We start from the raw sequence: 17,481 nt of genomic DNA, 5'->3' as shown, positions 1-17,481 counted from the left end.
CCCCCCCCCCCCCCCCCCCCCCCAAAAAAAAAAAAAAAAAGAAACAATACAAGAACTGTTACCAATCCGAGCTCCACTTCCAAAAACAACTTCAGTTCTGCATTACTAGCTTTGTTGGATGCTTCCCTCAACTGCCCAACCTGAAAAGTCAAATTTACCCATTAGCCTGAACTGCATGTTAGACCAGAACCATCAGCAAACCATAATGGCTAGCTACAGAAGGAATTGCAGGCAAATCCAAGAAAGTATGCGATGTACAGGCATTAAAATGTCGATCTATCAGTAGCAAATAGCATGCTGGTGACATGAAAAAGAGTGTATAATCTATCTGTTCCCCATATTGACAACAAAAAAACCAAAGTTTAAGAGTCAAGCGAAAGAATTTATTAAAAGAAACGATAATTTTAAAATATTATAATACGTAGGATCAGAAAAACAATGTTTGGACGTTATAATTCATATCACAACTAGATGCTGGCATGTAAAATAACCCTGGAATTCATTTTCTTATTAAGTAACAATACATTAAAAACATAATAAGAAAAGAAAAAACAAAACATAAGATACTGAACAGTGATTTCAAGATAACGAAAATGACAAATGAATCGTCCTATGACAAAAAAAGACAAGCATTGTGCTTGTGCCTACTAAATAGAATTCTGGGACATTGCAAAAGAATATAAGAATAGAGGAAATTATTACAGATTGTGATTCTTCTTGCAGAGTTAATGGCCGATTAGGACGATACGTGTGATTTTGTCGCTTTGCCCAAATCCAATACCGCTGAAATTGCACTGGTATGCCGAACTCCTTGGCAACCTCCTCCTGCACACCACCACAAATCAAATTGGAAAAGGAAAAATTGTCTTTTTTTTTTTTTTTTTTTTTACAAGAAACAAACTAATTCATCGAAATAAAGAAAAGGAACAAAAGTATTCAAAGAATACAAACTCCAAAAGAAGTAAAAAGAACATAAAAAAAAAACACTAGGGATAAGACAAGAAAGCATCCCAATTAATACAATATCATTACAATAGAAATTGAAAGATAAACTTGGATAAACACCATAAAGAACTCAATTAAAACACCATATAAGCACAATTAATAAAACACTATAGAAACTGATCCCAATTAGTTCAAGGCTTCCTAATGGTGTTTTATTTAAGTTTATCTACCGCACAATAAATAGCTTGCATAAAACACCATTATGAAGCCTTGGAAATTAGCTGAATCAAATCAATGTTCTCAACATCTTCCTTCTCCTACACAAATCAATGTTCTCAAATCAATGTTCTTTTGGAATTTGTGGAAAGAAAGAAATCAGAGAATATTTGCAGAAACGACACAGACCTACACAAAACTTTTCGACAATGTTGTTTACCAAGCTATATCTTGGTGTAAACTGTCTAATATTTTTACTTCCTATAGTTATACCTCCCTCATTGCAAATTGGGAAGGTCTTTTGTAAACATCATGGATTATACATCCCTCTTGTAAATTTCACTCATCAATGAAATTGTCTCATCCAAAAAAAAAAAAAAAAAACAGGTTAAAATGTACAAAGACAAAACGATTAATCAATCAAATAAGGTAATAATTACAAAAATGAACAGATAAACTTGGAGTGAGAACTCCACACAAGGCGTTATAAGTGATAGACTTGAAGAACTAGTTTTTGAGCATGGAATACCAAAGATGTCAAAACAAAGACCATCATCTGAATAGAGGAATGAAAGCCATAAACACAATTATATTTCTCTCTCAAAATATATGAGAACAAATTAAGGGAAGACAAGCATTGAACAATCAATATGGTGGAGAGTTTAAAAAGCTAGGAGGAGTCATACGCAACATTGAGGTTTCCCGACTAATGTCAGTTTTTAAAACACAGTGTACCTTGAAAAGATTAAACGGTATCTGTTTCTGAATACGAAAACTGTGAACTTTGTCATGATCAACCAGATCGAAATATATGTCCTTTCCTATTTGTTCTTGAAGGTCCACATCTCGTGCAACCTACCAGCATAATCAATTCGATCAGGCACAAGTTGTTCAGATACCACCATGATCCATAATAAACTACCAGAAAGAAAATAGAAAATCAAAATTCATATCTATGGGTGCTCATGCTATAAATTCCAATCTTAACCAATTGTTAAGACATTGAATTCCCATTTAGGTGGACACAGAGTCTTGCCCTCATGAATTGAAAAGTATCTTATTTCACAGTTCAGCCTCGTTTATTATAGGCCCAACCCTTGGATGATATATATTGCCAAACGTGAAATAGAGTGAGAAGCTACAACCTTGATAATAGCATAGAGATGGGCCTGCGCTTTATATCTTCTCTTGTCTTCCTTCTCCTCTTGCTCTTTCTTTAACCTTATCTGTATGATGATGAGAAAAGTCAGCTGGCTTCCACATATTTCCACACTTTATTAGAAGTCATTAGTCACAAAGAAATAGTCAGAATAACTAAAATTACCCTAAGGTGTTCAGCTATGTCTTTCTCATCCACATTGCAAATTATTTTGTCCTTGTCACTTTCACGGATGTACACAAGCATATATGCATTTGAATATTTGGTGAACTTGAAGGGAGTGTTGTTGAAGCCAGGGTTGGTCTGGGGCAACTGTCAAACAAAGTAAGAATTGGAGTGTGGAATAAAACCAAGTTAATAAAAATTGGACAAACAAGCAAAGAACTTAATTAAGGGGAAAGCGAGACAGATTCATTAAGAAAGTTACATCACCTCTTCCTCGCCACCATATTGCTCTTCTAATGCTCTCTTCGTATCTTCTTTTGTCACACGCTCATCATCAAATTTGTACCTAGAATAAATTAATGAAACTTGAACCAAATAACTTACGTAACAAAATAGTACTCATGGTAGGCATTATAGGCATGTTAAAAGTGCAAGTCAAGAAACTCAAGAAGGAATCATTCTCAGTAAATAAACATTGTGAATAAAAATCCCCAAAATAAATAGTCAGAAAATAAAGCAAAAATACAATTTTTTTAAATATCCGTGAGTGTTCAGGCGCTAGATACAAACTAACAAACAATAAAAGCAAATTAACCCAAACCTAATGACTTACTAAAAACATAATATAATATAATATTATCCCATATCATTGTCTCATTCTCATATATGCCCATGGGACCTCTACCCTATCCTCAGAAAATCTTGTACCGATACAAGGATAAATAAACCGTCGTTAAAGAAGAGTAAGAGAAATCCCCAAAATTTACATGTCATGGTTAAAGGATTTTGAAATAGGACCTAATCATGGACAAAACATACAGATAATTCTGACTCATAATAACTGGACAAGTATGAGCAAATAACATCTGTGTGCACTCTTCCACATACATTTACCATGTACATATGTGCAAGGGCCCACTTTTTCTTTTCTTATGAAATGTCAAATTTGCAAGAAGAATGAGTGAAAGAATACAAGGGGAGTACATAAAATCCAACCCAAATAAAAGGAGCCAGACTAAATGTACCCACATATATGTCAGCGAAGAGACAGTACACATTTGAGTGACAAAGGAAATGTCTGAAATTTTTCTATGAAAATCATGCATACAACTGATCAAATAAGGTTGCTTTCAATCGAATGTTCCTTTGGACTCTTTGGTGATTCAGGAATATTGGCAGATTTTCAATAATCAACATTACACCTTCGATAGTTTTATGGATTGGCTCATTTTTAATTCTCTTTATTGGTGTAATGTAGATATTGTTTTTTTTTTACTCCTTTTTCTCGTAATCCACCTATTCGTGATTGTGAGTGATACTTTACTTCCTTTTTCATTTCATTCATCAATGGATTTTTCATTAAAAAAAAATCATGCATACCACTGATCAGATAAGGTTGGCCTGATAAAAGCATAATAATGCCCACCATGGACACCACCACTATGTACCAACACACTGCATCAGAAAATTAAAACAAGTTAGAGGTTGATTCTTCACATTTTAAAATTCGGTACAACTATATGAAGAAAACTAAACATAACAGGAACAAAATATGGAACATAAATAAATTCAAGTAGACCACATCCATCCGTTGAAGCCATTAAAAGCAGCAAGGAAACCATTGCTCCTTTAAGATGTACATGCATGGAAACGGTTAAAGCTTGACAGTATGAGTTTAGTTTTTGGATGCTCCATAAATGAAGAGGGAGGGGTCAAAGGGACAAAATCTGTCCTTGGAATTTAAGTCCGAGCTGCTGTGTTTTGTGCCTGATGGATCTTCAGCCAGCTAATTCTTTCATGCCCCTAGAGCAGAAATCTATTGGCTTTGTATGAAAGGCTTTGGGGTTCTTCATTGGAAGGCTGTAAAAGAATATTTTCTGATCTTCTCTGAGATCATGACTCAAAGAGGAACGCAAAAATTCCATTGATGAAAGTGGTCAAGTCAATAGTGCAGGGTATTTAGACAGAAAGAAACTGATGCTTATTCGAAAGCACAAGCTTATTCACGAGAAAAGGTTTGATCTTGTAAAACTAAATGTAGTTTTGTGGTTTTCTCTGTCCAAAGAACTTTGCAGTTACTCTTTATTTAAAATATTAATTCTTGTTGGGAAGCTTTCTTTAAGAGTTAGATTATGCTCATCCTATCTTAGTACTTGCGTTTTTTGCTGTGGAAGATTCACTTTCACACCAGAAAGGGGTTATTTTGTTCAAATTGTGTTTCTTAGTAATATAAAATTTATGATTCATTATGAAATTTTCCAGGAAAAATGAATCCGGAAATAAGAAAATAAATCTATAGAAATACAAAGGACAAGACTCATATTGAAAAGATGATCACCAGAAACATCTTCGTTAAAAACTCCCAACACAAAGCACTACCATGGCTATACCTATGAAGTGTGTAAAGGTTGCGAACGCTCCTATCTGCTTCAGGCGATAGATACTTGCCATTCTCCCTATCAAGGTCTAGTTGAAGAGGAAACTCATAGCGGTCATTTATCTGCAAGTCAAAATCACTTTAATATGTTGTCTGATGCAAAACAGCTGAAAGAAAATTTGATATAAAAGACCAACATTCCTGCATACATAGGAAAAAGAGAGACGAGAAAAGAAAGAAAAATAATTGACTGTATATTGCAGATCCAATCAAAACACATCATGTCAGTCAACCCAATTGTCTTTTCCCTCCATAAGTTCTCTGAACGGGCCCACCAGTAGGTTGGGCCCATAAATCCAACAAGTTTCACACAGAAGGTTCCTTCACAGATGAGCCTTAATCTCAAATTTTTGCACCCTTTTCACCACCTCATATTACTTATGAGGCTTTAAAACTATGTTTCCCTTGGAAAAAAAACGCTTGGTATGAACAAATAGATAATTGACATGACATTGACTTTCGAACGTTGTTGAAACGTAAGGGAGACAGTGAAAGTGGGCTTGATTCTTCTAAACAGATGGAAACCCTCGTTTGGTTCAAGAAAGTTGATGCAACAAAGATCAAAATCAGTCCTCTCTAGTTTATTGTAGAGGGCAGGGTTACAAAATGGTCATTGAGTGTGCTGGGGAAAAGAGGGACCAGAGGTATCATGGTATCATTAGCGAGTTGGCGGATAGGAGAGGGAGGGGAAGACCCATTCTAAAGTTGCACTTCCAAGCATTGTCAAGGCCAGGACCCTTTGTTGAAACGTCTACTAATTTTGATGTTAACACTCCAAACCGTTCAAAGAGGGCATCACCACTTCCAAGACTTGGGAATCCTATTCAAGCGAGAGCAAAAACCAAATTCCGGAAATTTATATAGGTTTAAGCCTGAAAAAGGTCAGCAAATTCAAATTCTCAACCCATAGTCATAGTAGTTCAAAGTATGCTCATTGATTTCCAAGTTGACTCCAACATAAGTTGAGGAGAAATGTCCTATAAGATAGCTTCCTCTTTTTCATTTCAAGTTCTTGTTTCTTATAAAATAATATACAAATAAAAGTAAAAAGAAAACTTTGAAGATATACAATAATTATTAATTGTTATTCAGCCCTGTAGAAGAAATGAAAACAAATGAAGAAAATAATAACATATTGATTAAAAAAAAATTATCAGTATTCAAATCCAAGTATCTCTACCATCAAAACAATACACGAGAGCTACTAAGATATAGAGAATGGATGTATGCAAGAGTAATTAATGCTAAACCATGCCATGGTATGTTTCCATTACTGACCTTCACCATTGTGTCCCGCATAAAATCATATTCAAACCTCTTCAGCTGAAGTTGGAGGACTGGAGGGAAGTCAATAAACAAGACACCCTTCTTAGCTTCCTGAAACAAACATTAATTCATGCAGGAAAAGTAAATTAAAAGAATTACTTCCTCAGATAGCTCAAGAAGTTGAACTGTCTCATATTTCTAGAATACTAGATTCAAGAAGGATTTCAGTTTAAACTTTTTTTCGTGTGGTTGTTTGCAAAACTAAGTTTATATCATAAACCAAGTGAATTCTAGATAATTCAAAGGCTACATAAGAATGAGTGTTTCCCCACCTAGTAATTCCTATAAACCAAAAAGAAAAAGAGAAGGAAAAAGAAAAAGAAAAGGGAAAGGGAAAACAAAAATGGGTTTTCCCCACCTAGTGGTTCCTATAAACAAAAAACACAAAAATAGAAATTATAAGGATGTAAGCAAAAAACAAACAATAAAATCTGGACAATTATCCGGAGAGCAAATGAGCCACACATACCCAATTGATAGGTTGCCAACTTTTCAGATATTAAACGTAAAATGATTTTAAAAAAGACACATAAATGAATGAAAATAGCTATGCTTTCATTAGAAACAACACCAGAAATAAGAAAGAGAATTACATCAGGTCCTACTTATCCTGACACAGTCTCAAAATTTGCTTTATCGTTAAAAAGCCACAATATACAAAGAAGTACACCTTGGAATGACACTGTCCTTAAACAACAACAAAATAGACGTAAATACATGCAGATACGAAGGTTCGAATCAAATTATCTACAGTACGAACCTGCAAGCCATGCTCTTCTGCATGATACTTGTTATCACCCTCAAGACGTTCAACTTCCACATACTTATCAAAAGATGCATAGACATCATTACAACCTTTCACATCAAGCTGGAGATCTGCCAAATCCACCCAAAGAAAAATCCAGCTAAACGAACTTAAATCAATTCAAAATTTCAAATAGTGTTTTTTAAATCAGAAGTACCATAAAATGACTCCTTTCTCGTAGATTTGTAGTCAACATTAATGCATTCAATGTAATTCATGTGATGCCCCTCAAATAACTGCTGTATTGTCCCCTCCACAACAGTTCCCTGAACCAAAAGAATAATTGTAAAAGAAAAAGTTAAATATAATAACATGCACACGAGTCATGTCAAAAGATATTGGGCCAAGTCAATGCATATAGGATTGTCTATATTTTATAAGCATCCATCAAAGAAGCAAATTCCAGTATCATGTACCATACCTTCATTTTATCTTCAAGCTTTTCACACAAAACCCTATTGAGTTCTTGCACATCATGTTGCATAAAAGAATCATAAGTATCCCATCCAAAAGATTTAGTAAGTTCTTTAGTCGCAACACTGCTGGCATTAAATTGAAGTTTATAGAACAAACTTTGAAGAGCCAAAGGGATGCTTCCAGAAGGCATGTCATTCTCAGTTGTCGGCATATGGTAAACAGCCTGGATATACAGACTCAGGAATTAAGAAACCCGCCATAAGACAAATAAAGGAACTATGGAACGTTTTCATACCTTTCTGAAGTAAGGTATATGGTAAAGTGTCTGAAGAAGAGAATTCATGTAACAAGTTGCCCCTTGGTTCTTAAGACCCACAAATCCAGTTTCTTTCTTGGAATCATATGACCAGTAATCAAGAACTTTACGAACCAGAACCTCAGCTTCAACAACACATGTGTCATTTACAAGGTACCCTCGACTAGGATCATAAAGATCACTAAGAGGCATGAATGATGTAAAACCCCAATCACTTTCTCTAGCATTGAATTGGTGCTTTGTGTCTGCATAGTTAGACATGAAGAGAAAAACATATCATTGCTTAATCCCAAACAATAAAGTTCGCGTAAACATGTGGTCCCACTTTTCCTTCATGCACTAAATTCTTCAGTTAAAAGCAAGATCCTAAATAGGATATCAAGCTTCCGGTCAGTTAACAAACGCATCAAAATCGCAACCAATTGAAGCAAAAAAATCGATGAAATAAAAAACGGGATGTCAACTAATTTAAGTGTCAGGCCTCTTGAAAACACTAGTTCTCTTACTTTCTTGCTAAATGTGGACCACATCATTAATAGCAAACAAGAAACACTTAAAATAAAAGTAATCTCCACTGGCCAAGAGGCAAATAATTTATTTCTATGAAGTAGTAATCTGAGCTAATATATAATAGGAAATTGTGTGGAAATACACATAAATAGATTTGGTCCAAAGAAAAGTCAATCTAAAAGAAAAGAAAAAAAAAATCATAAATAATGCAATTTTTAAATCTTCCTCTGAAAAGATGAATACATGCTTTTATATACTAGGAAATTGTGGGGGAATAAACATAAATAGTTTTGATCCAAAGAAATTCAATCTAAAAGAAAAAAGAAAGCGAATCATAAATAACACAATTTTTAAATCTTCCTCTGGATAGATGAATGCATGCTTTTTAGAAAATGAAAGGAGAAGTAACCAAGTAGTTATGTCAAAAATATACAAAATAAACACAAACAGAAAACTTTTAAATACCATTCAATCATCCTCAAAAGTTTTTTTAAAGAATTAAAGTACAAGTAACTAATTGGTACCCTCGAGGAGCTCACATGATTCTTAGATTTGGCCTCTTGATCCTTCGAAGTCTTTTACTGAAAGTTCTTTGATGGCAGATCTGATTCAATCCAATGGTCCAACTTCTAACAACTTTTACTCTGTTCTTTATCAAGATGTCTATCCAAAGAAGATAAAGGCTTCTTTGAGGGAACCTAGTCATGGGAAGTGTTAATACTGTTGATTGTTTACAACGACAAATGCTGCAATATGTCATATCTCCTTCTCGTATGCTTGTCCAACAACAAGACTCCTGCAGAACCCATTGTTTGCTGTTCCTTTGCTTATGGTTGTTGGACTTGTATGCCGGAAACTTTTGGTTGGAGTATGGCTTTAACTCATAATCTTTTTGATCTCTTAGCTTTGATTTTTGTGGTCATCCTTTTCATGGTCCAAAGAAGATTTTACGGTTAGCTTGTCTTGGTCTCTTTGGTGCGAGAGAAATGGCCGAATTTTCAGAGATACGGTCACCAATTTTTAAACTTTCATAGATTTGGATGTCTTTAATTCACTCCATTGATGTAAATGTAAACACCCTTCTTCATATTAAAGTCTTTCGCCCTTTAATTATCAATTGGAGATCTTTCACGTAATACACCTTTTGGCTAGGAGTGTTTAAATCTTTTTTATTTCATTCTATCAAAGAAATTGTTCCTCCCCGCAAAAAAAAATACCATTCAATCTTACAAGGAATACAACAAACTTACAAGGAAGAAGGCCTTTGTGTAGACCTCAAATCAGTATTAACAACTATTGTCTTTTGTCATATTGATATCCAAACATGAAATTTCACAGTACTTTCCATCCCTTTTCAAAATCCAAACATAGGTTAAAGTGAAGTTGGTCAAGAGTATGAGAAATTTTCTGCGGGAGGTGGTTGAGGAGAGAAGTGACTGGCATTTAGCTAATGAAGTATTGTACCGAGCCATCTGAGGGGGGTGGTCCATTGGGAATAAAAGGTGTAAAATATTTTACTTCTATCAAAATGGTTGTGGCATTATTCCTTTGAATCTTGAGGCATAAGGTACTCCCAAGTCCTAATCAGGGTCATTGGACACCATTCATAACTCATAAAAGGTGATCCAATGTTGTCTGAGAACTAGGAGGCTACTACCTTTCATCACAATTTCCCTTCTTTATTTTGAAGCCCTTTCCAAAAATTTCCTGACTTATTTGGACGAGGAGAAGATTCCATTTTGATTTTCATATCGAAAAACCTTTATTGATTGTGAGATTGATGAATTAGTTCCACTCATATCTATTATTCGAACTGTCAACTTCTTTCCATGTACAGAAATCATTGTGTTGTCCTATAGAGTACAGATCCTTCTGGAATCTTTGCTTTTAAGTTATCATACATTCGTTTGATTTCTTATCTTCTCCTTCTCCTTCCGTCTTTGGTACATTTTTTTTTTCCCTCTAATTCTATGATTTGAAAGATTTTTTCTTTCTCCAATAACTTCGACGGTCATGTTGGACATTTAGTATCATTTTCTATATTAGTGAACTTGAAACGAATAAAGAAGTATAAAACTTGGTGAACCATTTGGGAAAAGTGGGAGAAAACATATGAAAGCTAATTGCCCATGCTTCAAAAAGGGGGGAAAGAGAGTCTGAAAAACACAAATATTTTTGTAGTGCTAGTTTTCATCTAATACTCAACATATCAATCGACAAGTGATTAAAATATTTCCCTTACAAGCGATTAAAGTACTTACCCTTCCGTATTGAATACTTTTTATGGACCTGATTAACCACAGCCAAGCTGAATTGCGAATATCTACTCCAACCATACGGCAATGTTGCAGAGTCTGCAACATCCAAATACATTGACAGGTGGTCCACGTTGTTTCCCTTTGGAAAAACTAATATCCGCCTGATGAAACCAACAAACTCAAATCAACTACTAGCTACAACACTCAATGGCCCAAATTACAATCTCGCAAATGAAAATGAAATAAAGAACGTACCATTTATATCCGCCAACTGAAAACGTATCAGAATAATACTTTTTCATGTTTAACCTAGAGAAGTTCTCAATTCTCCATGTGAATTTTATGGGTGGGGGGTCCTCCACTTGCTGGTTCTCCACGGTGCCAGAAGGCTCCACTTGAGCTGACATAAACCAATCGCGAAAATGCAAAAAAAACAGATCAATGCCTCAACACAAAATGGGATCATCACATGATGAAACTGAAGTCACGCCACAAAAAAAATATAAAAAAAAAAAAAAACCCTAAACATCCCCTCTTCCAGTGAATTGTAAACGCATTAACTTCAAAACCATAGCGAACTAAAAAGATCATAAAATTCAAATAGTAGACCAGTGAAGCAGGCTAAATATAAACCTTCCATCGGCTGAGGACCCTCCACTACATCCGAATGCGGTACAAGCATCCCCTCATCTTCTTGCTGCAAAACAAAACACGCAAATCAGATCTTCCAAACGATGAAACTCAAGCCCACAAAGACTGAATCGAAACCCTAAAGCTCTAACAATCTAACAAACCAAGTTATTGAATTCTCAACTCAATTTGACGTCCGAACCAAAATCAAATCCCTAAGATCAAAATTCAAAGAACAGCAAATGACACCAAAACAAACAAACAAACAATCAAAAGACGACGACGAGTACGAAAAAAAAAAACAAAAACAAAAACAAAAACAAGAACAGAAACTGAAATAGATTAGCTAAATTACATCAAGAGGTGGACGAGTCATCATAGTCATTGACGGAGAGAAGATGACAGTCCGATCGATGAATCACAGAACAAGCAAAACACGTATAACTTGAAACAGTAAGAGAAAAACGAAGGCCAAAAAGGAAAAAAAAAAAAATCCTGCAACACTCGAGAGAGAGAGAGAGAGAGAGAGAGCTGGTTCATAAAAATAAATAAATAAATAAAAATTGAAAAATGAAAAATAGCCTGTAATTTTACTTTGTGAGGAAGGGACGTGGATGGTCAATAAAGAAAAAGCCGAGGGTAAAATGGGAATTTAAATGGCGGCGACCTGAAGTTCCGCTGCAGATACGATATACGGTATAATATAAGTTCCGCCATTCAGAAATTGACACGAGGTTTTTAAACTGATGACTTTGCATCACGTGAGAACCACGTGCGGGTGCACGTGATAGACTAAATATCTGTTTATTTAACTATCCGTAAATTTCTCGTTTTTTTTTAATTCATTCATATTTTTAGACGAATAACATAGTTGTAGCTACGAGAACTGAGCTTCACTTCTATGTCCGATATAATTGAAGGTGCATTACTCCTTATTCTCGACACGAATCTAATATGTATGCACTTTGACCCTCTAGTCTAGCATTTGTACCGTCTTCTCTTTGCTCCGACTATGAGCATACGTACCCTTACACAATTGAAATCCACAAAAATATAGATACACAAAACATAAATCATGTTATATATACATATAAATTGTGACTGGGAGTGTAGTTAAATACATGAGGTTCCACCATACAAACACAACAGTTATGTAATATGAAAAACAATACTCGTAATTCACGTGATTGACGTCCATATCATTCATCACATAGCTCGTAATCTCCATAACCCATGGTCTAATTGTCGTAGTAACGCATGCTAATCATACAACATACAATTCATCAAACTAAATCCTAGGACATTCATTTTATGTGTACGCTAATCATACATGCAATTTAATAAGACTCGAAAGTCTACTTTATTAAATAATTAAATATATTTAGTAAATGCAACGCATCACATTTCAAACTATAAAATTTAAATATTAGTTTGAAAAGTAAACTATTTTAGAAAAATTTAGAAAAATAAATAAATAATTGGCTAAATTTAGATTTTTATAATTGAGAAAATTAAAGTTATAAGTAAACATAAATTCTTTTAACTTTGGGATGGGTTTGGAATATCTTGAAGTTTAAGCATTTTTTTAAATATATTTTTTCTAAAAATATTTTACTTTATATTTTAAGAAATATTTTAAATAATGTATTGGTTAAATTATAAATTCTGTTCTAAAAATTTATAATAAATTCACCAACTTTTAATTTTGGGATTAATTAGATAATTTTTAAAATATTAATATTCATAATATCAATAATTTTGGACACAGTTAAAAAATTTAAAATGTATCTATATTACTAAAAGAAAATTAAAAGTTAAAAAGAGATTTATTAGACCAATTTTTTTTTAGTAGAAAAATCTATTTTATAGAAATTAAAAAATTTGGAGACAAATAATATATAAAAAAAAATTATTTTGCGCAAGTGACTTAATTGTTACAATTTACCATAAACTTTAGTTTAATTTCATTTCATTTAAAAGTAATTCTATTTATTACAAACGTGAATAAATTAATCACTTTAAAGTCGTTTAATTAAAACAAGTATTTAAATCAATAAATTTTTTAACTCACTTAATTCTTAAAAAAAAAAAAAAAAAAAAAAAACCAAACAACTAAAATTTTGATTTTATTTACAAAGATATTCCAAAGGTAACAAAAAGGTGATGTAAAAATTCATTTGATCGGTAAAAAAAACTTACTGCTACAATATGGAAATCTAAATTTTAATTAAATTTAACACAACATTAAATTACTAATAACCCACCAAAAAAAACATAAGAATTATGATTCAAAAGAAACTATAGTAGAAAGAGAATCACATTCAAAGTGGTTAAAATGCAAAGCAATTTATCCAAAATTAAATACAAACTAATATCTCATCCATATCAAAACTCTTAAACCCCTAATTAAGTATTAAATGATTCTAGCAACAAAACAACCATGTCCATAGAAACTTAATAAAGAACAACAAAACAAAACTCCTGTTGTACCATTGAGCTCTCTCTCTCTATTCCATTAACGGTTGGCCTTTGCAACTCTCTCAATCTCATCCTTTTTCTTGATAGCGTAACTGCAAGAACAGAAGAACACAATGTCATCTGGTACAGAAGAATAGATGAGAGCTTAGTGTGAGATTCTATAATATTTACCTGTTTGATGAGCCCTTAGCGGCGTTGATGAGTTCATCAGCCAAACATTCGGCAATTGTCTTGATGTTTCTAAAGGCAGCTTCACGAGCACCGGTTGTGAGAAGGTATATTGCTTGATTCACACGTCGCAGAGGGGAGATATCCACAGCTTGACGCCTAACAACACCAGCTGAACCAATTCGTGTAGCGTCTTCACGTGGACCACTGCCAAATCGTAACGGACTGATAAGCCAAACAAATGAAACACTTCTATGATGAAATTCAGTGCCCCGATAAAGCATACCTGTTGACAACAGCGTCAACGATAACTTGAATTGGATTAAGATCAGTTAGTAGATGAATGATTTCCATTGCATGCTTGATAATCCTCACAGCCATTAGTTTCTTCCCATTGTTTCTTCCGTGCATCATGAGGGAGTTTGTAAGTCTTTCCACAATTGGGCATTGAGCTTTCCTGAAACGCTTCATAGAGTATCGGCCAGCGGTGTGTGGAACATAGGTTGCATGCTTGGAAGGTGCAACTCCAATGTAATCCCCCAGAGACATGTCATTAACCTGCATCACCATACCCATCAGACACAATCAGAAGATGTGGGTGGTATCAAGTTTTTGCTGAACCTACCAAATCAAAGCAAAATGGTACAGACCAACCAACCATTCAAAGTCCTTCACATATTAGCCATAAAATTGGCCAGTGAATTCATTACAAATGAAGTTAACCCATAAATTGCCTTCATTATCACAATAAGCAGCAAAACAACACTAAAAATAGGGAGAAAAAAACATAATCTGATACAAGACAAGCCTATCATCTCATGTCTGTCATCATTCATCAAGGGTGACTACTTATTTCTTGACTCCAAAACTTGGGACTCTTGATAATTAATTGGACAAACAAGTAGCAATGTTTAGCATAGTACACGTTGCACCTTACAGTAGGATTTTGGGACAATAATTTAAATCCCAGTAGAGATTATTAACAAGTCCATAACGAGCCTAACTAACATTGAATTGAATAATCGGACAATTCCTAAATCTAAAAACCAAGCTTCGGTGTGTGGAACAGCAAAAAGAAAAACCTCAGAGAAAAGCCAGCATCAGAAATTGCATAAAAGTAGGTGTGGCATCCATAAAAGGCAGTAAACAAACAGATCATTAGAGAAAAGAAAAATAGTAACCTGGACATCATCAAAGGTCCAGCGGTTGAAAAGCTTCACATCGTGGTGAGGCTGGGTGAGTTCCTGACCCGCATCCACCGGAACCGCAACCGCAGCATCCATTTCTGAAAAAAATCGCAAATCAGGTTTAATACAAATTGAAAGCGTAAAAACCATAGAGAGAAAATAACAATGATAACAATCCCAAATATAAGGTGTCTCCTGTGTAATTTTCTTCTTCAATGCAGTATTTTCAACATATAACAACAAACAGCATTGGCTTACTACCATTGGACAACTACAGAGAAAATAAATTAAGATCTTCTTCAAAAAGTAGTCAGATATTTCCATTACTAAACGATATCACGAGTGCTATAGTTGACCGATGCTAGAATCCGAGCAAGCAGAGCACATTTAAACATGAAAAATGAATCATGGAAGCAATAAAAAACTGCGCAACAGAAAATCCAAAAGCAGTAAAAGAAACAAATATCCCTAATATTCATGGAAGAAAACGACCAACAATATCCATAAATACATTCTCCATATCAACAAAATAATATCAGAAGATTCAACAAATAGAAAATCATCGGGATAAACACTGAGGAAACAGTAACGATAAACAATCACTGAGCTTAGTTAGAGAAAACTTACTCCGACCTGCAGCTTGATGGAGAAACTGAAGCGGAGAGATAGAGAGAGAGAAGAAGCAGCTCAGGGACGGCGGCTAGGGTTAAACGAGGGAAACAATAAGGCTTGCTTTTAATTTAAGAACGCAAGTGGACTCATTCTGTGCTGCCAAAGGCCCAAATCCATTTTCTTTAATTTTCTTTTCTTTTTTGTATATTTTTTTACATGATTTATTATATCACATCCTTTTTTTTTATTCGTTTAATAGTGTTAAATTACATGAAAATATATATATATATATATATATATATTAAATAAACAACTTTAATCCTCGTAATCATTTGAGACTCGCGAGAATTAAAATATTATAGTTCAAATCACTCTATATTCTACACAAAACAACGTTTGTTAATTAATTAAAAAATAAAAGTAAAATAAAAAATATGGTATATTTAAGCGCATATACTAAATTTATAATTTCATATTATTATAATATGAATCAATTAGTTGTCTCAAGATTTTTTTTTATCTATTTGCTTAAAAATTTATCTTGTCCCCAATGAAGTAAAGGGCCAAGAAGGACTTATTTTCTCCTTTAAAACGTTTTTTAAAAAATTAACTAAAATTAAATAAATTTATATTTTATAAGATTAGAGTTCAGGATGAAATAACAATACTTAATATTTAAACCTTTTATGTTTTTTTTTGGATAAATTTGTGGATTAGAAGACAAAATATATTTATATATTTATATATATATTAATATGCCTTAAAATTTTATTTATCATTTTTTTAATCTTTAGAATTGTAAGTCTAATATTTAAAAATATAGATGATAATGATTTATTATTCTATATTATAATTTCTTATAAGTTATATTTAATTAAAATTCTATTACATTAATTAATCTATTCTATTTTAGGGTATTTTTTTTTCCTGTGCTATTTCTAATGTTTTAGGATGATTTTGTAGAACAAAATGTTAGCGCCATTTTGAAAATTCAATGGATAAAATAATAATTATCATCTCAAATGTTGATGTTTCGATCTTACACCTATAAAATTTATTGGAAATAGAACAATCAATATACTAAATATGTTATTAACTCTACACAATTTCAAATATTCAAAATTAAAACTCTCCTTTTAAAATAAATAAGTTAAAAGGTTGGTATAATTTCAATGGTATACAATAAGTAATACACGCTATATAAATCAATATGTTTTCAATAGTATGAAAATTCGTCCTCGTAAATTAGCATCTTTTTCATATTATAAATATAAGTCAACCAACATAAAAATACACACGAACACGAATCTAAGTATTAAGATGATTTAGGCATAATGATCTTGGTTTATTAATCAACTTACACTCTATTTGACAAATAATCATCCTTTCAACAAATACTAAAATTCATGACTATGGCAAAAGAATATCAAGTTATGCCATCTCTATTTTATAACTCGAGGAAGAGCTCATAACAATGATGGGTATCTTTCATGGTATAGATTCAAAAAGGCTAATTGTGAGATCCCACGTAATTGGAGAGGAGAACGAAACATTCTTTATAGTGTGTAAGTCTCTCCCTAGCAGACACGTCTTAAAAACCTTAAGGGGAAACTCAAAGAGGGCAATATTTGCTAGCAGTGGTGTTTGGGCCGTCACAAATAGTATTAGAGCTAGACACCGGGCAATGTGCTAGCGAGGAGACTGAACCCTAAAGAGGTGGACACCAAATGAGACGATGTGTCAGTGAGGACGCTAGCCTTAAAGAGAGTAGATTATGAGATTCTACATCCGTTGGAGAGGAGAACGAAACATTATTTACAAGGGTGTGTAATAAGGAAAGTGGCTGATCTAA

At 33.5% G+C, this 17,481-nt stretch overlaps 2 protein-coding genes across 2 annotated transcripts in view; both read right to left on the bottom strand.

The window, feature by feature from the left end:
- The window catches only part of LOC111446738 (ubiquitin carboxyl-terminal hydrolase 12-like), a 16,799-nt gene extending 5,102 nt beyond the window's left edge, over nucleotides 1–11,697 (bottom strand). Inside the window, exons 1-17 of the mRNA XM_023085715.1 lie at nucleotides 11,540–11,697; nucleotides 11,188–11,251; nucleotides 10,810–10,954; nucleotides 10,558–10,715; nucleotides 7,766–8,031; nucleotides 7,475–7,693; nucleotides 7,211–7,319; nucleotides 7,009–7,124; nucleotides 6,201–6,299; nucleotides 4,876–4,985; nucleotides 3,866–3,940; nucleotides 2,753–2,831; nucleotides 2,486–2,632; nucleotides 2,307–2,387; nucleotides 1,897–2,016; nucleotides 703–825; nucleotides 63–140 (exon numbers count right to left, since the gene is read on the bottom strand). Of these exons, the coding sequence (XP_022941483.1) occupies nucleotides 63–140; nucleotides 703–825; nucleotides 1,897–2,016; nucleotides 2,307–2,387; nucleotides 2,486–2,632; nucleotides 2,753–2,831; nucleotides 3,866–3,940; nucleotides 4,876–4,985; nucleotides 6,201–6,299; nucleotides 7,009–7,124; nucleotides 7,211–7,319; nucleotides 7,475–7,693; nucleotides 7,766–8,031; nucleotides 10,558–10,715; nucleotides 10,810–10,954; nucleotides 11,188–11,251; nucleotides 11,540–11,569 (2,019 nt within the window). The 5' untranslated portion in view covers nucleotides 11,570–11,697. The remainder of the gene's footprint in view (nucleotides 1–62; nucleotides 141–702; nucleotides 826–1,896; nucleotides 2,017–2,306; nucleotides 2,388–2,485; nucleotides 2,633–2,752; nucleotides 2,832–3,865; nucleotides 3,941–4,875; nucleotides 4,986–6,200; nucleotides 6,300–7,008; nucleotides 7,125–7,210; nucleotides 7,320–7,474; nucleotides 7,694–7,765; nucleotides 8,032–10,557; nucleotides 10,716–10,809; nucleotides 10,955–11,187; nucleotides 11,252–11,539) is intronic.
- Nucleotides 11,698–13,485: 1,788 nt separating this feature from the next.
- On the bottom strand, nucleotides 13,486–15,748 carry LOC111446936 (40S ribosomal protein S5-like). The gene is made up of 5 exons (XM_023085906.1): nucleotides 15,645–15,748; nucleotides 15,012–15,115; nucleotides 14,117–14,388; nucleotides 13,834–14,037; nucleotides 13,486–13,754 (listed from the first exon to the last, which is right to left on the bottom strand). The coding sequence occupies exons 2-5, from the start codon at nucleotides 15,111–15,113 to the stop codon at nucleotides 13,700–13,702; spliced, it is 633 nt and encodes a 210-aa protein (XP_022941674.1). The 5' UTR covers nucleotides 15,114–15,115; nucleotides 15,645–15,748; the 3' UTR covers nucleotides 13,486–13,699.
- Between the last annotated feature and the right edge of the window lie 1,733 nt (nucleotides 15,749–17,481).

This window comes from Cucurbita moschata, unplaced genomic scaffold (genome assembly GCF_002738365.1).
Source record: "Cucurbita moschata cultivar Rifu unplaced genomic scaffold, Cmos_1.0 Cmo_Scf00001, whole genome shotgun sequence".
In the NCBI taxonomy this organism is placed as follows: domain Eukaryota; kingdom Viridiplantae; phylum Streptophyta; class Magnoliopsida; order Cucurbitales; family Cucurbitaceae; genus Cucurbita; species Cucurbita moschata.
The sequence above is the reverse complement of the archived record's forward strand: the minus strand, read 5'-3'. Positions and strand labels throughout refer to the sequence as shown.